This window comes from Amblyomma mixtum, chromosome 8, assembly GCF_055824585.1.
Source record: "Amblyomma mixtum isolate Tamu chromosome 8, ASM5582458v1, whole genome shotgun sequence".
In the NCBI taxonomy this organism is placed as follows: Eukaryota; Metazoa; Arthropoda; class Arachnida; order Ixodida; family Ixodidae; genus Amblyomma; species Amblyomma mixtum.
In genome coordinates this window covers 25528476-25551757 of record NC_143019.1, presented here as the reverse complement: position 1 = coordinate 25551757, position 23282 = coordinate 25528476, and the positions used below count along the sequence as shown (strand labels likewise).

The 23282-nt window shown below is 45.9% G+C and overlaps 2 protein-coding genes across 2 annotated transcripts in view; one reads left to right on the top strand and one right to left on the bottom strand.

The window, feature by feature from the left end:
• LOC149331763 (membrane metallo-endopeptidase-like 1) overlaps nucleotides 1-12947 on the bottom strand; it is a 607819-nt gene extending 594872 nt beyond the window's left edge. Inside the window, exon 1 of the mRNA XM_089556867.1 lies at nucleotides 12866-12947. The gene's annotated coding sequence lies outside the window, so the exon portion shown is untranslated. The remainder of the gene's footprint in view (nucleotides 1-12865) is intronic.
• A 3293-nt stretch (nucleotides 12948-16240) lies between these two features.
• On the top strand, nucleotides 16241-20018 carry LOC149331762 (uncharacterized). The gene is made up of 5 exons (XM_089557408.1): nucleotides 16241-16691; nucleotides 17704-17778; nucleotides 18219-18336; nucleotides 18674-18738; nucleotides 20011-20018. Exons 1-5 carry the CDS (start codon nucleotides 16448-16450, stop codon nucleotides 20016-20018), a joined length of 510 nt encoding a protein of 169 aa, XP_089413534.1. The 5' UTR covers nucleotides 16241-16447.
• The last annotated feature ends 3264 nt before the right edge of the window (nucleotides 20019-23282 follow it).

The window sequence follows — 23282 nt, the reverse complement described above, 5'->3', positions numbered from 1 at the left end:
TTGCATGTAGAAATGCCTACCTTACGTATGTGATCTGTGCGGCGTGAAATATATGAAGGGGGAAAAAGTAACTCGTAGCGAATGCACCCATGGTGAAATATTTTGTGAAAAAGGCACAGGCGTGCAATCCTGCGTCGTGATGCAAGTGAAGTTAGGCCCCATTGTCGTCTTCATAGCCGTTACGCTTGACGTACGCCGGAATTCAGAGAGAATAAAGCACGATGATTTGTGTTGTACCATCTCCAGTAGGTCGATCAAACACTTAACACCAGGGTCCCTGTGAACAGGGTTTCATTAACACCGGTGTTTAAATTTCCTGTGCACCACCGCACCACCCGCGACATGAATTTCATGTTCTTGCTTTAAGTATGCATCCCTATACAGGGTGTTTGACTTAAGACTTTGCACAATTTTTAAAAATAGGCCTTTTGTCATTGAAGAGTTTTTTTTTCCTGCACAGCACTGTCAGCGGTGGAACACATCAGAATGCGGCTACGGCGTTCTAACTAGCAGTTTGGTGAACTGGCACTAAATAGTCAACTTTGGAACTATTACTGTTAAACTCATTAATTATTAAAGCGACGTGCAACACACCTCAAGTAATATCTATATCTGTGTTTAGAACTTAGAAAACATGGTTGCCCTCGGCGCTGTGGCGCCCAAAAATTTCGGCTACATCGCGCCAAAATATATGCATTTTCGCCAAGCTTGCAGGGGAAGCAAACTCTCCAGTGCACGTAACTCGTCGCAATAGCAAAAATTTGTTGGCCACAGCGCCGAGGGTAAGCACGTTTTTGACATTCTTAAAACCTGATATGGATATCACATATATACGGTGGCTACGCGCCTGTAAATAATTAATGAGCGCATACGAATTAGAGTTAAAATGTTAAATATTCAATATTAGTCCACCAGCCTGTTAGCACATCTTAGCTGTATTCTGATGTACTGCACATCTGACAATGATATGGCTGAGGAAGTGGTCTTCTGACTCAAAAAGCCGATTTTTAAAAATGGCGTAGTCTTAGGTGAAACATCCCGTATAATCCCTCACCTACTTATGGCTAATGACATCGTAGTTGGCATTATCCTAATCTCTTCATGCGCCGATCCTGCTGCTCACTTGTCCAATTATATTCTTAACGCTTTTTTTCTCTATCCTTCATTAAGCTCTTGCTCCTTAATCCTCTCCACATTACAATTTATTTCGCGTAAGTGGAGTTATTAGCCTGTATTTTCTAAGCTGTGCTTTCCGCGAAGCATTCCAGCCCACAAAGTTTGCACTTTTCATATTTTAGCTTTTCTAGCTCCCCGATTACCGCTCTCTCAAGATTGTAGGGATCAAGCTGTCAGTCATTGCACGCATATGCTACGACGTCTTCCCCACTTAAGGCGCAGTATGTCCTAATGAGCGAGATTATTCTCCTGATTAATAATTTCAACAGCGCAAGCTACACACGAACACAGGACGAGAAAACACACACACGAGCGCTGAACTGCAAGTTTTTTTGAGAAAGGCGCCAACCTCTACATATATACCCTCAAGGAACCGCCCACCAGGGTAAATGATGGGCGGTTCCTTAACGGTATATATGTAGAGTTTAGCGCCTTTCTCAAATAAAGTGGCAGTTCAGCGCTCATGTGTATGTTTTCTCGTCCTGTGTTCGTGTGTAGCTTGCGCTGTTGAAATTGTTATGAATGACCAACTAGCCCGTCACCTCACTCTGTTTCTTCCTCCTGATTGCTTGTGCAATGCTATAAAATTCAGTGTGATCTCCGGCCTCATCACTTAAATACACATCATCCTATGTTGCGCCCTCTACATCTTGCAGGACACCGGCATGGATCCTCAGAAAAAAATTTCTTTATACAGTCCATAGACTTTCCATAGACTTTTGTGTATTAATTAGACTTCCTATATACAAATGCTACAGACTAAGTTTATAGGCACTATAAATTTTATATAGAATCTATGGACAATCTATAGATTTATGGTCATGCACTTTTAGTAGACTTTTTCTTTAGGTAGTTTATAGACTATGAACAAACCAAAAGAAATATATATAGGAACGCAAAAGTCAATACGAAGCCTATGGACAGTTTATGGACCTTTTGTATAAGGGGATGGTCGTAGTAACAATCAAAAACGAAAAGAACATAGGAGGGTAGAAGGGGATTAAACAGTGCGCCACTAACAGCTGAATATTTTCTGAACCCCCTACGCTTTACTCACTGAACTATTGCAATGCCGTCATGGGCGCACTTGAGAATGTTTCGTGTTTAAGTTTCCCTTACGGGGTTGTTGCCCACTTGCTGACCCCGTGATGTAACGAGGAAAAACAGCTTTAGCACTAATAATTTTACGTTTCGCTTCTACGTTGATGGCTTTCACATTGCGTCTTTGATTTTCACTTCTCTGCTGGGTGGGTAGGTGGAGGATAGAGCTTCTCGAGGGTGCAGTGGGTGGGAGCGGGCTCACAGGAGGGTATCCACAGCTGCACCCACCGCGCACCTTCCGTACCCGGGAGGCGCCCCGATCTGCTCGCTGACGGGTGTGGGTTTCACACAAGCAACAGAGTTTCCGCCGAGAGAGAGCTATACTGCTAACGCAGTGGAGTAACATGGCCGAGAGGGGTTCCTTAACGGACGCGTTTAATTGCATGCCCACTTAATGCTATATACATGTATATATATGGCCTACTGTGGGTCGGACGCCGCGGCACTCGGCTGCGGGATCGGGTTCCCGCACGGCGTCTGGCCGGCCGCCCTGCCTCCCTCGACCGCGGCGCCGCGCTTCCGCCGTGGCGATAACGGGCTTGTCTTAAACAGCTCTAAATTTTGTGGCTGACTCGTAACTCACGTTACAACGGTCCAAAACACCTACACCGCTGGGGAGCGGTCCGTTCTGTGATGTTATACACTGTACACATGCATGCGTGCGCTTGTTTCTTTCTTCTCTTTGTGTTTCTTTTTTTGTTTTATTTGTGGTTTTGCTTTGTACTTTCCTTGTTAGAATATTGTTTGTGTTAATTCTGCTGGGTTCACCACCCACACCGAAGGGAGCTGCTCTCGAAACATTCCTACTGAGAAGCAACTAGTTCCCTCCCTATCTATTTCTATAGCTTTGTTACCCAAGCCTCCGCCGTTGCCTTCCTATATTTATTTTTATTTTTTAATGTTACTTTTGCTTCCTTTATTTTTATATTTTTGTGCATATATGTTTTTTCCCATTCCCTGCCCTTCGCAACCGTCACCCTCTTCCCCCTAAATGGACTGGAGCACTTGCGTCTTATACTGACTTTGCGTCCCTTTCCACTAACGGGAGAGAGAGTGGTTTCACCTCACCCTTTGCGCACGCTGCGTAGAAAATGAGAAATTGTGTTCATTCTTGTGTATACCCTGAGGAAGGACGGTCCTCCGTCCGAAACTGTCGGTATTAAGATAATTGCAAGGTTGTGACCCCTTCTTCTACAAGTCTTCCTGGCCCATTGAACGACAAGACCTCCTGCAACTATATATATATATATATATATATATATATATATATATATATATATATATATATATTGATACTGTTAACCCTCGCTTGAGGGTCGTTACAGGGAGGGAATACAAAGCAATGTACAACAGACAAAATTCATATCTCATAACATCAAGTTGGGTGCCCCCGACACAAAATGTCGATAGAACGTTCGAACTTGTGCACGTCCGATTGCTCGACAACTTCAACAGGCAAAGCATTCCAAATTTCGATGACATCAGGAAAAAAAGAGTAACGAAAAACATCAACACGTGAGTCGTAAGGCTTGAATGATCGAGTGTGGTTTGTTCTCGCGCTGTCTTCCCGGAGGCTGAACATATCTATCTGATTTTATCTTAAAGTGGCCTTGAATTATTTGAATGAAAAGCTTTAGCCTTGATTTTTTCCATCAATTTTCAAGTGACTCGAGCCCACATGAGTTCAGCATTTCCGTCACTGAGTCCTTTCTTCTGTATCTTGACGAAATAAAACGAGCGGCCATTCTTTGAATTCGTTCCAGTTTACCTTTTAGAACTTTTTGGTGCGGGCTCCAGACAACACAAGCGTACTCCAAGGATGGGCGGATGAATGTTTTGTAAGCTATCAATTTGACATCTTTTGTTGCATGTTCCAATTTCTTCCTCAGAAAGTAAAGTTTTTGGGAAGCTGTCGAGCACACATTTTTAATATGTTTATGCCACTGCAGATTATGTGTAATTGTGAAGCCTAAATACTCGAAGGTATCAACATTTTTTAGATTATTTTTTCCAACATTATAAGAAAATAACTGCACAGTCTTCTTATTAGTTATATGCGTAAAAGTTGATTTGGTGTAATTTCCATTCCCCATTTTTCGCACCAAAGATGCAAGGAATGAAGGACACGGTTTATTCTAATCTGGTCGGCAGCTTGTGTAATTCGAGAATAAATTAAACAGTCATCTGCAAAAAGCTTCAATTCTACGGGAGACTCGGTAACCTCGTTAACATCATTAATATAAATTAGGAACAGTAATGGAGCTAAAACCGACCCTTGAGGAACGCCAGAAAATACTTCTAGTGTACAATAAAAACAATCATCCACATGCACAACTTGCCTGCGATTGTTCAAATAGGCTTTAATCCACTTAAGAATGGTTTCGCTAATTCCTGCTTTGTGTAAATTGATAAGTAATTTACTGTGTGGAACCTTGTCAAATGCTCTTGCAAAATCTACGCAAATGACATCTATTTTTTCTTGGGCATCTATGGCTGAACTAAAATCATGAATCGTTTCAATGAGCTGTGTTATGGTAGGTAGCCCTCTTCGGAACTCGTGCTGATGCTGATAAAAGAACGCGTTATCCTCGAGGAAAGTTAGTATATGTTTACTTATGATATGTTCCAATAGTTTACAGCTGATCCTTGTCAGGGAAATCGGGCGATAATTATTTGCGAGTAGTCGGTCGCCGTTTTTAAAAACAGGTGTTACGACTGCGCATCGCCAATCTTGTGGCAACTAGTTAGTGTATAGGGACTTTGTAAAGATTATCGTCAAGAAAAATGATATCCACTCAGCGTATCGCTTTAAACACACACACACACACACACACACACACACATATATATATATATATATATATATATATATAAATATATATATAAATATATATATATATATATATATATATATATATATATGGTTGGTTTATGGGATATATATATATATATATATATATATATATGGTTGGTTTATGGGGTTTAACGTCTCAAAGCGACTAAGGCTATGAGAGACGCCGTAGTGGAGGGCTCCGGAAATTTCGACCACCTGGGGTTCTTTAACGTGCACTGACATCGCACAGTACACGGGCCTCGAATTTCTACTCCAAAGAAATTCAGCCGCTGCGACCGGGATCGAACCCGCGTCTTTCGGGCCAGCAGCCGAGCACCATAGCCACTGAGCCACCGCGGCGGCATATATATATATATATATATATATATATATATATATATATATATATATATATATCTCCTTCACTTCTATGCTCCAATCCGAACATGAGTCACTGTCCCCAGCAAAAAAGAAGGAACGCGTACCATTGCGAGCCTCTACCTCTCCACTATCATAATGGCGTTTGGCGAGGACCTCGAGATTGTGCAGTGGAACTGCCGAAATCTTCGCCACAATAAGACCCCTCTCCACCAATATCTCCTCACCCGACCCTCCCTGCCACATTTTCTCCTTCTCCAGGAGACTCGGACTGCCCGCACTGTCCCAGGCTACCGCACCTACCATGCCACTGCGTCCACACCACTTGCGTACGCAGCGACGTGCTCGTGGAGCCACTTGATATCCCCTCCACCCTCCTTAAATATTTAGTCGGTGTGGTTTGTTACCACCCTTCTCGCGTCTCACTCCCCCTTTTGTCTTTCTACAACCCCCCTGTCACCTACTCTTTATTCTCTGCCCTGGGCAAGTTCCTTCACTCTCTTCCTTCTAACTCCCATCTCCTCTTTGGTGGTGACTTCAATGCCCCTCATACACTCTGGGGCTCCCCTCAAACCCTCAAACCCGGCCGCCTCCTCCACTGTCTGGCCCAGGAACGCCACGTCACCCTTCTTAATACTCCTGGCTGCCCTACTCGAGCGGGCACTGCCTCACAGCGCCCCACGACACCTGACCTCACTTTCTCTCGGGGTTCACTTTCTTTTCACTGGCAGGTGACAGCCGAAACTCTTCTCAATGACCACTTTTCGTCCATATTAACACCTCTCTTTCCCACATCCCTCAATGTCATCCGGTCATACACACTGACTGGCACGCCTTCCGCACTAATCTCGCCTCCGACTCCTTTCAGTCCTACGACGACTGGACGTCGCTCATCACTGCAGCGCTCACGTCCAGTAGCCGTCGCATTCGCATTCGCACTCGTCACACAGTCCCAGACCCATATCCTCATCTCCGTTTATGGCGTCGCCGTAAACGTCTTCAACGCTCCTTTCGCTCCCAACCCCCCAATGCCCAACTCTCCTCCCGGATAACTGCTCTGCGGGCCGAGATCGTCACCCACTGCGCCTCACTCGAGCACTCTCGTTGGAGTGCTCTTTAAGACCGTCTTGACTCTGCTTTGCATTCGCGATCCACATGGTCCCTCTTCAAATCCCTCCTTGGCACTAAGCCTGCCCTTGCTCCCACTCTAGCTAAAGCCCTCACTAAGGGGACTCCCCTCTGAGGTTTTTGATCAGCTCGCCTCTCTACCTCCCCCCCCCCCCCCCCCCTGGCACTCTCCTATCCGATGTACTCGGGCGGACCTAACCCCGATCTGGACCACTCCTTCACTATCAGAGAGCTCGAATCGGAACTGGCTGCTAATGCTACACGCTCGGCTCCCGGTGAGGATGCCATTACATATACCACACTTCGCAACCTTCCTGACTGCGCCAAACAATTCCTCCTTCAAACCTACAATGAGGCCTGGAACAGCGGTTACCTGCCGCGCTCGTGGACCTCCTCCCTCATTTCTATGATTCCAAAGCCGGGCGAACCTTCCTCTCTCTCTAACCTCCGCCCAATCTCCCTGACATCGCGTGTTGGTACGACCCTTGAGCGAATGGCTTTGACTCACCTCTCTTATTTTCTCGAGGCGAGGAAGTTCTTCCCACATTCCCTCATCGGGTTCCGACGCAGCGTCTGTGCACAGGACATGTTTCTGATTCTCCAGCACACCTTTCTGTCACCTACTCCCACTCAAAATCACGCACTTGTGACCGTCGATGTTCGCAAGGCCTTCGACAGTGTTTGCCACGACCACATCCTTTCCCAACTTGACAACCTAGACTGTGGCCCCCGCATGTACTCTTATATCCGTTCATTTCTCTCTCAACGTGTAGCTCGCTTTCGAGTAGACACCCACCTGTCCGACACCCACCACCTCACCCGTGGCACTCCTCAAGGTGCTGTTCTCTCTCCTACCCTTTTCAATCTTACTATGGCCCCTCTCGCCTCCCAGCTAGCTGAAATTCCCGACCTGCATCATATATTTTACGCCGATGACATCACTCTGTGGTGTTCGTCGCGCTGTCCCGGTCACGTACAGGACACCCTGCAACGTGGCCTAGATCTCATTGACTCCTTTCTCAACACCGCTGGCCTCTCTCCTGCTCCTGAAAAATCCGAGTTTCTCCTTCTCAACCATTCCTCCTACCAGCGCTCACACAACCACTTCGTCTCTCTCCACCTTTCTGGCTCTCCCATTCCTGTCGTCACGCAGAGCCCGTGCGAAGGCGAGCGTACGGCCCCGAGCCGGACGCTGTGTGGGTGGACGCTGCCTGCACGGGTGATGAAGCGACAGCAGCTGCGGTGGACTCCTCTTCATCCACCCTCCTCACACTAGCTCTCCCTCCCGACACGTCCCCAGAGGCTGCAGAGGAAGCCGCCATTGCACTTGCTATCACTCGCACGGAAGCCCGGTATATTTTAAGTGACTCTAAAACTTGGATTCCAAATTTTGCTCGAGGCCGAGTTCATGTCCCTGCTTTTGACATACTGGACTCGCCCGATGCACCCCCGCCCCGCCAAGTGGAGGTGATATGGATTCCTGCGCACTCCGGGAATCCCGGAAACGAGGCCGCCATCCTTCTAGCCCGAGGTTCATAAAACCGGGCTCAGATGGCCTCGGATCGGGGATTCACGAAGGTGCGCATGCACTCATTCAGTGAGCTGACCCAGGCATACACAGCCTCACGCCATCTCTACCCCCCGCCCCACCCCTCCCTAGATGACAAGCAACACTCTGGCGCAGATTACAGACACACACTCTCCCCTCGCCCCTACCCTAACCCTAACCCACTATCATCCCTCCTTCCCCACACCTGCTTGCGCCCTCAGCCCGGAATCCTTCGCTTCTTCCCTCCACATCCTTTCCCTCTGCCCGGCGGACCCTCCCCCGCGGGACCTAGAGAACCTCAAGACCTGGGAGGACTGGGAGACCCTGCTGCGCTCGGTGGACCCGGCCGTGCAGACCATCGCCACCGGCCGTGCTGCCAGTGTTATGGACCTTCGGAACATAAACACTTGAGTGCAGTGGGGTCGTGCGGGGACCCTGGATCGGGCCCCGAATTCCTGTTGAAATAAAGCTTTTCTCTCTCTCTCTCACGCAGTGCAAAGTTCTTGGCTTTCCTTTGCATGTGGCTAAGAATGTGCAAGCCCTCCACCGCACTGTCACCACCTGCCACTCCGTAACTCACTTACTGCGGCGCGTGGTCACTCGGCGCTCAGGTCTCCACGAGGCTCACGCGTGCCGAGTTGCCCACGCGCTGGCCCTCAACAAGGTCTTGTACTTTGCACCCTACATTTCCTTCAATCAGGCTCAACTTAACACTCTCGAGACAGCCCTTGTGGGACTCTACTACAAATCAACTCTCAACCTCCCTATCACTACCTCTACCGCTAAGATGTTTGCCACAGGCCTCTTACATCCTCTCCGTTCTCTTCTCTCTCTCCATCATGACTCGCAGCTTGTTCGGCATTCCCTTACCCGTCAGGGTCAGTGGTTACTGAATCAAGCGGGTATCTCGCCCATTCACATCGCCCCTTTTACCTCTCCTATTCCAACCCCGGCTCCCAATCTTCGTATCCTCCCCATCCCGAACAACATGTCCCCCATCCTGCGCGCCGGCCGTCGTCAAGCGGCCGCGCAGCACCATTCCCCTCTCTTTGATACCCAGGGTGTAGCCTACACGAATGCCTCCTTCGTGGCTCCTCGAGGTTCCTGCGGCTACGCCATGTGCCATCCCCACCTCCCCGCTCCTGAAACCCACACCAGCGGGCCGTATCTACACCCTCCGGATGCACTGTCCCTCGAGGTCCTCGCCATTGCACATGTCCTTCAGTCATTTACTCTTCTTCCCTCTCTTCAAGAGTACACAGTCTATTCAGACTCATAAGCCGCTATACACCACGTACAGAAACGCACCCTAACCCCTTCTCTCCAACAGGAGGTCGAACGAGCGGTCTCCGCATTGCAGCCTTCCATCATTTTCCTCCGCTGGGTTCCATGGGCATTCAGGAATTGACGGCAATGAGCTGGCCCATCATCTCGCCCGCGACACACTTTTCCGGGCACCGTTGATCCCCTGGCCCAAGCCCTCGGAGGATGGTGGGAGACTCACCCTTCGCCGTACCATAAAAGAGGTCTACCTCGAACTCCGCCTAGACAAACGCCTTTACCCTCCCCCTCATCCATCGCTCACGGTGCCGGAGGCTCGCCTTCTTCGGCACATCCAAATGAACGCAGTTATCACCCCGTCTCGCCTTTCTCTGTCGCTATCGAACAGACCCTTCCTGTCCCAACTGCCCCTGTATCTATGCGGACCTGGCCCATTGCCTCTTGTATTGCCCGGCTGCTCAGCAGTCAGGTTCCTACCCCCCCCCCCCCCCCACCTTCTTTATCCATCACCACCTGGCTTGACTGGCTTGGCGCTGAAGGGGAGGAAGAACAGCGACTTCTGATCGCCCAGGCGGTCGACATGCTCGGCCTGTAAATTATGGCCGAATAAAGGTCTTGTACTACTACTATATATGGGTTGCGAGAGCATGAAGCACTTGACTGCTTACAGGAGTATATAGCGAAGTATACGCTTCGTTAAAGGAAACATTTTTTTGACTCGACATTTCCATCGGAAGACCGATCTTCTTCAGGAGTGATTTTACTTTGTTACTACATCCCCTTTTATAGGGGTGGGTACAGAACAGGTCAGCGAGAAACACAAAGCACATAGCAGAGAAATACACATAAAAAATATAGAGGGAGTGCGACCCACACGAAAACAAATTAAGTACGATGAACAGGTACTCAGTAAGAAAATAGAACGCCCAGATGCGCCCTCTGCTTTGTTAAGCACCACAGACTTGCATATTGACAGGCGTGTCCAGCTCCGAGAGGCCTCTCGGAGCCTCTCACCATGAACGATGCCGCGCATCTCATTACGCCATATTCTGCGCATTCAAGTTTCGACAGCGTGGTCTCCTAGCCTCATTGTGAACAACGAACGCGTACGGGTTCGAAACAATTTTTGTTGCGAAAGAAACACTACGCCAGTCGCCGAGCCATTTCGCGGAGCTCTGGAAAAGCCATGCTGCGCATGCGCGAGGAGCGGGTGGCGTCACACGGCGCATGGCTGGCGCGCCGAGGCCGCCGCTGCAGCGTGCTCTCCATCGCCTCGCCGACACTCTCCATCTCTCTCTCTCTCTGATGCGCAGTAGCGATCTGCGTAGTTTGTGGTGTACATAAAATTGGGAGTGGCTTAGCTCTCCTATGCCAGGATATACGTAGCATGAGGTGAGGGCCAGGTGTCCACATCTCGGTGGACACCTGAACCAGAGGGAAGGCGCATAACTGCCCTCTTAGAACAGTTGACATCTCAACCAGGCTTTAAGCTAAGTGGCGGTAGTGACAGGTGTAAAAATAATTAAATTGATTTTTGAGGAAAGGAAATGGCGCAGTATCTGTCTCACATATATCGGCGGACACCTGAACCGAGCCGTAAGGGAAGGGAGGAAGGTGGGAGCGAAAGAAGAAAGAGAGAAAGAGGTGCCGTAGTGGAGGTCTCCGGAATAATTTCGACCACTTGGGGATCTTTAACGTACACTGTCATCGCAGAGCACACGGGCGCCTTTTGCGTTTCGCCTCCATCGAAACGCGGCCGCCGGGGTCGGGTTCGAACCCGGATACTCCAGACATGCGTTGGCATTACAACGTTACGCCAGAAACGCGGCGCTGAAGCCATATGCCGTCGGCGTTCGTTGTGTTCATTGGCGTTGGCCACGTTTTACACTCCGATCATTTTAAGGAAAGAAAGGCGAGCGCGCGCGGTGAGGCACGCCAGCTGTGCGTAGTGACGTCACTTGCTCCTCGCGCATGCGCAGTATGGTCGTGCACGCGAGACGGCGACACTGTGGGCAGCGTACGTAATGCGCAGAAGTTGCTTTCGCAATCCTCCAGGTTCAACGAGAGCTAAATTACAGCCAATTTTTTCTTTGATTTATTCAGTGGCCTGTTACACTTTTACTTCAACTAATGCCTGACCAGATGATCCCTCGTCGAACCCTTGACTATGACCTTAACACAGCCCTGATATGTTCTGAAGGACTTCCCTGAGGGAAGGCCATCTCTGGGACGAAGCCACATTTCGGGCCGGGCACTAGCAATCAGAAATACAGGATGCTTCTACTTTGCTTGGAAACTGTGACGGTTTTTTGAAGCGAAAAGCTTCACTACGAGGGTCGGAAGCCAGCTAAGCTTATGCTGTGCGCCGTGAAACCGAATGGCGAGTTCTGCGCATGCGCGAAACCGAGTGACGTCACGCGCGGCGCAGGTGGCCGTAGCTGTCGCCGCCGCCACGTCACTACTTGAAAAGAAACTGCGTCGAGCCTGGGAGTCGAACCAGGGCCTTTGGCATTTGAAGAGGAGACACTACCACTCCGCCACGAATGCTCAAGGTTTGAGCACGAATAAAGGCGGTTCTAGTGAATGAATGTGTTTCATAAATAAAATAAAAGGAATAAAATAGCCAAAATAGAAATATTATTAAAAATCATTAAAAAACGAACGAAAAATAAATAGAATTGCAGAAAATGTAATGTGAAGAAAAAATACAAGAAAGAAAGGAAAAAGGAAAAGTGAAAAAATAAAAAGAAGGAAAGTTAAAGATACACAAGGAAAAATAAAAAGAAAAAATGAAAAATAAGCACACAAACAAAAAATAAAAAACGAAAGTGCGCCATGAAACACACACATCTCGGTGGACACCCGAACCGCGCCGTAAGCGAAGAAAAATGAAAAGAAAATTGGTTTTAAGTAAAGAAAAGAAGTCTGCCTCTCTCATATCTCGGTGGATACCCGAACCGCGCCGCGCCGTAAGGGCCTTAAGGAAAACGAAATGAAACGAAAATTGGTTTTAAGGGAAGGAAATGACTGTCTCATATCTTGGTGTACACCCGAAAGGAATGGAAAGCACTGTCCATAAAAAAACCTTCCAAGACAGCACCGTAGTCACTACACCCGCGTCTCCTCCGCTGCCTCCGTGCAGGCAGTGTGTGGACGGCCGAACGCCTCCACCGTTACCATGGTGCTCCCAGTGCATTATGCGCGAACTGCGACAGCCATGACGTCAAAGCAAGCGCAAATGAACCTTTTCGCTTGTATATCCAGGCTTAACCACAGCTACGCCACTGCCAATTTTTTTTTATCAGCGATGGCATCGACTGCCATCGCTGCCGCAAAGCATCTCCAGCAAGCACGTGCTGGGTAACCACACATCACAGCACGCAACCACTGCCAGCCAGAACAGCTTTCCGTGCTCTCACCTTTGCCTTCGCGGTTTTCGGGCTCTCCCAGAACGCGGCTTCATATGGGGAGCCCTTCACGACGCTGATGTTAGTGGACACGTTCAACTCTTTCGTTTGCCCACTGAGCACCGAATATCTTGTAGACGTCTTGAAATGTCTATATTGGTCATATATATCTTGAGCTACCAAAGACATCTCCAAGACGACGCTTTATGCTTGGCTAGAAGACATCTTAGCCAAGACATCTGGAAGCTGTCTTATGAAGGATTTTCACATGCTCGGCTACACAAGATGGCTGCAAGACGGCTTAAGCAAGTTGTCGTCTAGACGTCCTGCTTCAGAAGTCTGCTGGACTTCCTCACAAGACGTTTCATGGATATATGCACCTACATTGCACTATACGTTTACACTTAAACAGGAGGTAACCAGAGTCGCGTCACTTACAGATAACTAAATGAAAAACCCCAGTTCGCAATGCACGGCAGTGCCGCGGGAATATTCTATTGCCAAAGGCGTGCTTTCCCGTTGGCTCCACTGCAAGACAGAAAGCCGGAGGGAGCCGAAACGACTCCCGGCCGGCGTTCGACGAAGCGCGCGCATGCGATGCCCAAGACCGGCAGGGCAAATAGAGAGGCGGGAAGGAGGGAGCGTATATGAGAGGTGGCGAGACCGGGCCGAAAGCATGCAGGAAAAAAAAAAAAAAAAACTGAGGAGGGAGCGCGACGCCAAGACCACGTGGCCAAGACTGAGCAGGATTAGGACTGCACTCTTTAATAATGTTATGCGTTAAAGCGTAGCTGGTGAATTTAAAATTTACTATTTAATGGAAACAATACATACACATGTGTATTTTTTATTAAATATTTTTTTAATGCCCAATTAAAATTTATGTTTTCTTCTGCGGTCCGATTTGGCGCGAAAAGTCACGCCAGCTCTAGAAGCGCGGTAGTACCCAGCGGGCCAGGTGCTGCAGCGTGAGAGGTTTCGGAGTTCTTGCTTTTGCTTCATCACCATCAAGGTATGAATCATAATTTTCAGTTGGTCCGAAGCTAATTGTTCAGCATGCAACGACGCAAGAAAACGTTTGATGAGTTATCGCGATGGCAGAAATTGCGCCGACTGAACGATGAGGTTTCTGGTCTAATTGCTGGAGAGCGCGGTTCCAACGATAGTGGCGCTGTCATGTCCGTTTGTGCAATTGAAAGTGTAAACGAACGCAACGCGAACTTCGCAGGTGGAAGCGCTTTTCAAGTGGATCTTTTAGATGAAGGGGTGATCATTTCATCTGAACAGGTAACACTTGACAGGCACTCCGTTGTACGCGATATTCGTCCTGACGCGCGCGGCATGGCCGATGCCGGGAGCGTTGACAGCACGCAAAAAGCTGGTGTAAATGCTCAAGCTGGTAATGACCGTGATGTAAATGGAACAGTGCGCGCTGCTTCCATTTCAGACAGTGAGTCCAGTAGGCGGTCTGATGAGCTAATTGATGCTCCAGGAAGCGACACTACCATCTCCTCAGACGAAGGCGAGCTTCAGTGTGAGGAGGTATGTGTTAATGAGAGTTCCTCTGCAGAGCATGCAGAATACCATGAGGATGATGATTCAGAATGCCGTATGAGGCATTTCTTGAGGCAGTGGGCTAGCACCCATAAGGTAACTCACGCCGCGCTTTCTTCGCTGTTGAAAGAAATGAGGCAGCATCCATGCTATTCCGGCTTACCAAGCGACGCAAGGGCATTATTGTCTACACCTCGTACAGTGAACGTCAGAAGCGTGCCACCAGGATCTTACTGTCACTTTGGCATTGTAGAATGTCTACGTGCTGTGCTGTCACATGTCGACGTGTCATCAGTACCGTCTCAAATTGGCATTTTATTTTATGTTGATGGGCTGCCACTTACAAAGAGCTCACACAGCCAGTTTTGGCCAGTCCTTGGAAGAACGCCTGATATACCTGGTAGTAGCGTTTTCCTAATTGGCTGTTACCATGGGAACTCAAAGCCGGGTTCAGTTGACGACTACCTTGCAGATTTCATTGCTGAACTTCAAACTGTTTTGTCAGGTGGACTGACCTTTGCTGGGAAGCTGTTCACTGTGCATGTGAGAGGATTTATTTGCGATGCCCCTGCAAAGGCTTTCTTGTTGGGTGTCAAATCTCACACAGGCTATTTTGGTTGTTGCAAATGCATACAGGAAGGAGAGTTTGTAGACGGTTCAGTAGTTTTTCCAGAAACAGATGCACTTCTGCGAACTGATGAAAGTTTTATGCAAAAGACTCGGGAAGAGCATCACGTCAGCGACACTCCGCTTAGGTCACTGCCCATAGGACTGGTGTCCCAGTTTCCACTAGATTACATGCATTTAGTCTGTATTGGAGTCACCAAAAAGTTGCTGGTTCTCTGGATGAAGGGCAGTAAATCGTACCGCCTACCATGTGCAAGTGTACATGAGATTTCGCAGCGCTTAGTTGACCTTAAGAATTTCTGCTGCACTGAGTTTGCACGTTTGCCGCGGCCATTGAAAGACCTAGCCTTCTGGAAGGCAACTGAACTTCGTTCTTTTCTCCTGTACCTGGGTCCTGCAGTGCTGAAAGGCATCCTGGACCGAGAGAGATATGAGCATTTTCTTGTGTTGCATGTTGCAATCAGAATTCTTGCAAGCCCAAGTATGTGCAGCGCATACAATGATTATGCTAAGGAGCTCCTTATCTTTTTTGTGCGTACCTTCAAATCATTGTATGGTCTTGCCAAGGTTTCGTACAATGTGCATAATCTTGTTCATCTAGCAGATGATGTAGCAAACCATGGGGCACTTGATAGCTTTAGTGCGTTTGCAGCTGAAAGCTTTATGTTTCAGCTCAAACGTCTCGTCAGAAGCTCAACACGGCCCCTTGAGCAGCTGCACAACCGAATACATGAGCTCAGTGCTAGCGGAGAGCTGTATGCCATTCAGAAAACATTGGAGCATTCAGTGACATATACGCAGATGCACACTGGAGGACAGCTGCCACGCTCATGTAATGGGCCACAGTTTAAAGCTGCTGTTTTTCCGCAGTTCAACTTGAAGTCCACTACTGGGGATAACTGCTGCCTCCTTAGTGACTCCAGCATTGTGCTTGTGTCTGATTTTTGCTATGATCAAGCCGGATCAAAAGTGCTTGTTGGGAGGCAGTTCACAGCATTGCGTGACTTCTACAGTGTACCCTGCAGGTCCAGTGACTTGAATATTTTCATTGCATCCCAACCATCATCAGACAAGGTGTGGCCCTTGTCTAGTGTCCAGTGCAAGTGTGTATTGCTACCATATTTGGGGTCATGCAGTGAATATTTGGTCTTTCCACTGCTTCATTCCGCTTAGTTTTACTTCAGAAGTTTCCATTTGTTGCGTACAAGTGCTGTCAAAAGTAACTGGAAGTGAGCTCCATGGAAAAAATTTTATTTCTTTGAATAGAAACAATAAGAGTCAAAATTTATTGGTGCTTTATGTAATCACACGATTACCACTAGTGTGCATATATCTATTCAAGGATGCATGCAATTAGTGCATTGACTTTAATTTTGTTTGCTAATATCGCCTTCCACTTACTTTTAACAGCATATGTACAGTGTGAGCTGTGATATTTTTGTTGTTTTAAAGCTTTCCCTTCTGCAGAGAATGTTTGCTGTTGTGCGATTTTGTGAAGACAACAGCGTTGACGTGGTGCCATCACATTGGCTTGAAGATGACCAGTGCTTTTGGCCAGCAAACTTCAAGGCTTCCAGGACAATGAAAGCCGTGAAACACAGGGAAGTGCCCGACTCGACATACACAAAGCATGACGTCATCGTCTTGAGCATGGAAGGTAAGGTACATCAACACTTCCTACACCTCCTTTCCGCTATTGTGGTTGGTTGCACATATTTTTTCCACACAAGTTTTTCTTTCTTATTCGTACATACTTCCACACTCTTTCATGGTCTTCCATTGGACAACTGGCAGTATATGTTCTTGACATCTGAGAGCAGGGATCTGGTCTGTTAAGGAATGTAATGTGTGAGGATGTGTAATGAACTGAACAATGCATCAAAGGCAGGGACCAAAGGAACAAAACATGCAGTGGTAAATGTTGAGGCAATGCCATTGTGACATTGTTCTTCAGTCATCGTCATCATCAGCCTGACTACGGCCACTGCAGGGCAAAGGCCTATCCTACGTCTCCCCAATTGACCCTGTCCTTCGCCAGCTGCTGCCATTGTATTCCCGCAAATTTCTCATTCTCATCCGCCCACCTAACTTTCTGCCCAATTGACCCTGTCCTTCGCCATCTGCTGCCATTGTATTCCCGCAAATTTCTCATTCTCATCCGCCCACCTAACTTTCTGCCGCCTCCTGCTACGCTTGCTTTCTCTTGGAATCAACTCCACTATGTTGCCTTCGCATTAGATGCCCTGCCCAAGCCCACTTCTTCCCCTTGATTTCGACTAGGATGTCATTAACCCACGTTTTGTCCTCTCACCCATTCTGCCTGCTTCCGACCTCTTAACGTTACACCTGTCATTTTTCTTTCCATAGCTCACTGCGTTGTCCTTAACTTAAGGTGAACCCTTTTTTTTTAGACAGAAAAAAAGCAAGCATTGCAAATGAGTGTTATAAAGAAGTGTCTGCTGTGCTGTTGCCCACACCCTGCCTGAGCTTTCTATTCTGCGTCACCAGCTTTCTTAGACTACAACATTTTCAGTAGGCGTGCCATCTTATAATGGTATGCTGGCAACTTGCTGGTCTCAAAAGAAAAGCTTCAGTTTTGAAATAATTTGTTGGATCACTCAACTAGCTTGCTGGCTCTCATGATACAATCTTTGTTTTTATTTTCTTAGAAACCTATGAAAAAGCAAGGATGAAACTGAGGAAGGCAGAAGACACTGATGATATTGCTACGTCAACAGATCAAGGTACTATATATATTTCTCATCTCGCCTGCTGTGACCTGTAGCGTTTATTAAACAACAATTACAAGTTGAAATGTTTCCTTCTTGTGGCATACAAAAGTTCATTTCAAAATGTGAAATGAGCTAAAAGTCTTCTTTTTCTATTTTTCTCTTTGATCAATTAAATTTATTGTGTGTGCATGCACCAAGAACAGTATTTTTGCTTTTAGTGGCATTTTTCTATGTGTTCTGTTGAATGCATTTTCTTAACATGCTTCTCAGCTCTTGATGGCTGAAAGTGAATATCTGAAACAAAGTTTAGTTTGCAGAAGCTAGCAATTTCCAAATGGCTACGCTGCAGTGTAATCATTAAACCATACTCATGTAGCACAAAGCACCATTTTATGATCCTTAATAATGTTTTCGGTCCATTTCTTTCAATCCCTTTCATGACGGTTTCCTAGAAAAAGGCCGTGGAAAACGAAAGAGGCAAATGGTGTGTTTGTCATCTGATGAGTTTGATGGACATGATGATGAAGAAGGGTTAAAAAATGTGCCTCCATCACCCTTCAGTCGCCAAATGTAAGGGAATTTTGCTTCTTTTAGGGGCGAAACTAAGGAAGAATTTGGAACTATATACATTGCACTCATAGAAAGCATGATCCCACTGAGGCTCAAGTTGTTTTCTGTATGCATATCTAATAAGAGGATTTTGTTTGATTTAAAAAATATGTAAAAAAATTTTTCAGGTAAGCCTGTTATTGATGTTACAAAGGTTGAGGATTTTAGTACATTCTTCACCTTAATGCCAGTTTGGCCTAAACTGAAATGCAACCACATTGAAAAACTGAATGGCTATGAAAACATTGCATTTGTGTAACAAGGCTCTAATGCATTTTATTTCTAACGTCTCAATCAGCGATTGCAGTGCAGCTGTCACTCAGGAGAAGAGTCGTCCTGACATTCCGTCTTGCTCTCGTAATGGTAAGTAGATTTATCACAGTTTGGCCCCATGTGCTAGAATTTTTGCTGGGACTGGCTGATTGTATGTTCATTCAAGCTCCTTAAATATCTTGTTGCTGTGGATAGCTACCACAAAAAATAATGCAAGCTCTGCTTGGTGTTTTATGGTGGTAAAAAATTTCAAGAATACTGGGTGCAGTTATCCTGTAGCTTTCTAATTAATGATGTAGGTGCATGGGGTAAGCTCTGCATTTTGCACCTATAAGCTATTAATCTATGTTCAAATAACTTAGGGGTTGTGTCTGCACATATATTACCTTGTCAAGTACCATTCCTGCAGGCTTGGCAGTTCTGCACAAGCTAGAAAAGTGACAAAGTTATAGTGGTGTGCATATCTTCCAAGTAACAGTTTTTTGTCTTTCAATGCAGTGCCTGAGCAGCGTCCTCCAGTGAATCAGCAGGAGGCATTTTCAGCGACTGTTGGTAACCAAAACTTCATTGTATTTTTTCAGTTGTGCTGCATGAAAACAGTAAATAATGTAGCCTTTCGTAAAGACGACAGTTGCAAACAGAATTGCGCTATGCATGAAGTGAGCTGAGGAGAAAAGCTCACATTATAGTGCTCGAAAATGGCTTTGGTTCGGTTTTCTTTTTGTCTTTTCTCCCCCTTGCTGCATCCCACACCAGCTGCTGTCTTTTTCTCTGGATTTTTGCATTCTGTCCTGCTCGAAGCACGCCAAAGGTGCCCAGCAGGGTAGCTGTGAGCATCTGTTCTATCTTCCTTCTCCTGTGGCACAGCTGTTACCATTTTCACACATGCCAGACAACGCGCGGTGATGCTATCTGGTCATCTGCACTGGGATAGTACACTGCAACTCCGTGTAACTTGAAAATGATGTGTGTCGGGTACTCAAGTCCCAGGTCAATGAGCTGGTGCACACTGTGTACACGAGCCTTTAATCTGTGTGGCGGTGATGTGCAGCATGTGACATTCTTGCAATGCCAAGATCTTTTTGTTAGAGAGGTTTTGTCATGAGATGGACTATGCATATTTGCATTTCATTTGACTATTCCTGGATAACTGCTTTCGGGCTTAATAAGGACGAGGCAAAATGTTTTAAATTTTTTGTATTACTTCATCTTGGGGAATAATTACATTGAAGGATCTATGAATAACTACTTTTTTAAGTTGTCTATACTTTGATCAGGCAATTGTCCCTAAGTGACTCTCTGAACAGGTGGGAAGTATTCAGATATCTAAGCATTTACCCTTGCCTTCTGCCACCTTTGCAGCTGGCTAGTGATGATGCCAAAAATTTTTGTCATTCTGTTTCTTGACTGGTTCTTCAGGAATACTTAAAAAATGTACAGTACATTGCAATTTACGTAAAACAGTGGGTCTTCCCTGGCTGCATTCACACACCGATGGGCAGCAACAATGATACAAAAGAGCTCATTCAGCAACAGGCAGAATTGCAAGGTCTTTTTTCTTTATTTGCTATTGTGTGGAGAGTTGTGGTACCTTAATTGCCTGGTTCATGCTCGTTTTTTTTTTCCATGTTTTCAGAAAACTCTGTTCTCCTGCTGAGAGAAATTTGCTTCGTAAAAAAGCAGCTGGCAACAATCATAAAGCTTTTGTCAGAAAAAGAAAATTCAGAAAGCATTGCCGATGAATGCGTCTCATGGCCTCTGAAAACTGATGAGGAACTTCAAGAAGTGGAAAAAAAGTTGCAAGAAAGCAGGCAGTTCCAAGCACAAGTGGTAAGGTTATTTGGAAGTTGCGAAATTAAATTCTAGGTTCAAATCTACTCGTGTACAAGCAAATACAAGCAACCCAGCTGCTAAACCACGTTATAGAATTAATTGCCTAGCTCTGGTTCTTACTTATTCCAGATGCTGCATTGATGTAACTTGACACAGCCAGAGTTTTAGCTTGTGAATGAGTCATGTTCAGCTTTACCTGCAGCTTGTGCCTATTTCCTGAAGGGCATTGGTTAGATTGCGCTGATGCCTCTACACAAGAGGTAGTTTGTAGAGTTAGTGAAGATCAAACTAGCCTTTTTTAAATTTTATTGCACTATGTACTAGTTGCAATTCATGCCAGAATGGCCAGCTTGCACTACTGCTTTCATGTTTTTGCTTTGTCCACGCCCCGTGCTCTTGACGCCTTTATGTAAGAAAGGTTTCATTGAAGTACCTAATATATGAAGATGTGTTACGCACAATCTTGTTTCAATGCTGGAAAGCAGTTTTGTGGTTAGGCGAGTCACATAGTTCATGTGGCATCATTTTACCACAGGCTCAACAGCTGGCTGGCATCGGGGGGAGCACGCCCCAATCTGCAACCGCTCGCATCCTCGCAAGAATGCTGCACGACTCTCTGGGGCAAAAATACAGCCTCTATGGCAAAAAGGGAAAGCGTCCTTTTTCAGAGCTGCAGCTCTTCCTTGTGTTGCAAAGTGAGTCTCAGTTCTTCAGAACGGTTAATTAGAACTGCAGAAGATTGACCAAAAAATTACGTAGAATAACATAGTGATAGAAGGGTTGAAATGGCAAATCAGGGTTGTTGGCAGCACACATAATTCTTCAAAGTGAACGTTGCTTCTTTGTACAATTGTCAGAGATTACGGAAAACAGAATATTTTTGTTCTTGGTCATAAAAGTCGAAGAAATTTTTTTATTTTGCACTTACACTTTACGTAATTATGTTGTTTCTCTGGCAAGCATATGAAATGCTGGAACATCATCAGCTATCTCTGTGGCAAATGGCTGAAGATACTCTGAACAAAATTAGGCTGTCAGCCCTCTGCTGTGATTTTATTGTTTTTTTTTCTATTTTAATCAACAGAGGCTGTCCGACTGATAAAAGGGCTTTCGAATGCCACCCTAGAACAAATTCAGCAGGCCACGAAGGGTTGGCTGAAAAACTGTCCGGCACGGCTGCAGAATGCTGCTAAAAGGTATGGGGACAAGTGGAATGCAGTCCTTTCCTTTGGCATTTCTAATCTCTTGCAATTGAGGGGCTTACAGGAAATAGTAATTTTAACATTGAAATTAAGGGCTGACAGGGAGGGACACAAGGCGTTTCAGCAAAGGTGATCACTAATTTTTAGATATATGGTTTTTGGGGTAAAGAGAATCTTATTGCGGCAGAGTAATACCAGTGTTGGCGGATGTCAAAAAACAGGCAAATCATGTTAACTAATAACATGAATAACTAATACCTAACAGTTAACTTTTTAAATATTAATGATAGGCACCTGATTACAACTAGATTTGTAGCTGGTCATTATTAATAGCCATATATAATAGAAAGGCAGTCTAGTTGATGATTGGTATTAGAATTCATCTTACAACTGCGCAAAAGGACAAGGGACACAAGGAAGAAACCAACAGGACAGAGTGCGGAACTTCAAATTCAAGTTCTGCACTGTGCCCTCTTGGTTTCATTTTTGTCCCTTGTTCTTTTGTGGGGTTGTAAGATATCAGTTTTCGAATCTCAATAACAAGATTGCCCTCGCCTCTGTGGCTCAACAAAATCTTACTTATAGAGACACACACATTCAAATAATGGGTTGTGTTTGCTTTTGTGGGAGATAGTAAAAAAAGGCAAGCATTTCTCAGATTTATTCTGAACATTTCGACCGGAGCTGAGCCTTTTTCGTGTGTGTGTGCGTGTGCGAGTTTGTAAAGCAGCACTTGCAAGTAAAAAAGTAAAATGAATAATTAAATCTTAGGCAGCTTGCCTTTTTGACCCTAGCACTGGTTGTAATATTCTGGCTTTGATGCCTTGTTCATTTTAGGTTATGCAGAAATGTGTGGCTTCTGCCTGGTGAGTTAATCCTCGAAAGTCTGTTGTTGTCCCTCCTCCTAGAAAGCTTGTGTGTGTCTGTTTTTAATGGGCTGACTTTGACTTGTATAGCTGATAGAATACACTGGTTAAGAAAATGCCTTTCCAATAAATTTTTCGATGGCTGTTGGGCTCTGAAAAAAATTCCTTCATATCTTATGGTTTGTACTAACTGCAGAAAATAACTCTTTTTTTGCAGAAACGAGAAGACAACTCAACAGGACGAGGAAAGGCCACAGGAGAGCCCGTGAACCTTCACCTTTTCATATTTTCATACTGATGAGTACCCTCAGGCAGTCCTCTCCTCAGGCATTGAATTGTTCTGTGCGAATTTGTTGCGTTTTTTAGCTCACTGAATTGTATTTTGCATTTGAATTTCTTGGGTTCTTGGTTTTGCATTGCCTCTGGATGCTCCCTTAGTGAATTGCAGTCTGTATTTCAATTTCTGCATTCTGTTGTCTGTATGCTATATTTTTTTCTATTACAAGTTGGATGCTTTATTTTATTTTGTACGGACTGTGTGCAAATTGTTTGTTTCACCACTCCAACTCACCCAGTTCAATACCCCTGTGCATACCTATTCCCGTTTATTATTAGTCATTTCGCGTTGTTGATTTTGCTATTTTTTGTGTTTTACAGTTTTATACTTTGGCAGAACAGGATTATTATTTTGTAATTGTCATGTGGAGTGCTTCCTTTCCCTTTTGTATTCTTT

Coding starts and splice junctions, on each gene's coding strand:
- LOC149331762 (XM_089557408.1), top strand. CDS start 16,448: ATGTACAGTGTGAGCTGTGATATTTTTGTTGTTTTAAAGCTTTCCCTT. Junction 16,692..17,703: donor CATCGTCTTGAGCATGGAAG/GTAAGGTACATC, acceptor TTATTTTCTTAG/AAACCTATGAAAAAGCAAGG. Junction 17,779..18,218: donor TGCTACGTCAACAGATCAAG/GTACTATATATA, acceptor ACGGTTTCCTAG/AAAAAGGCCGTGGAAAACGA.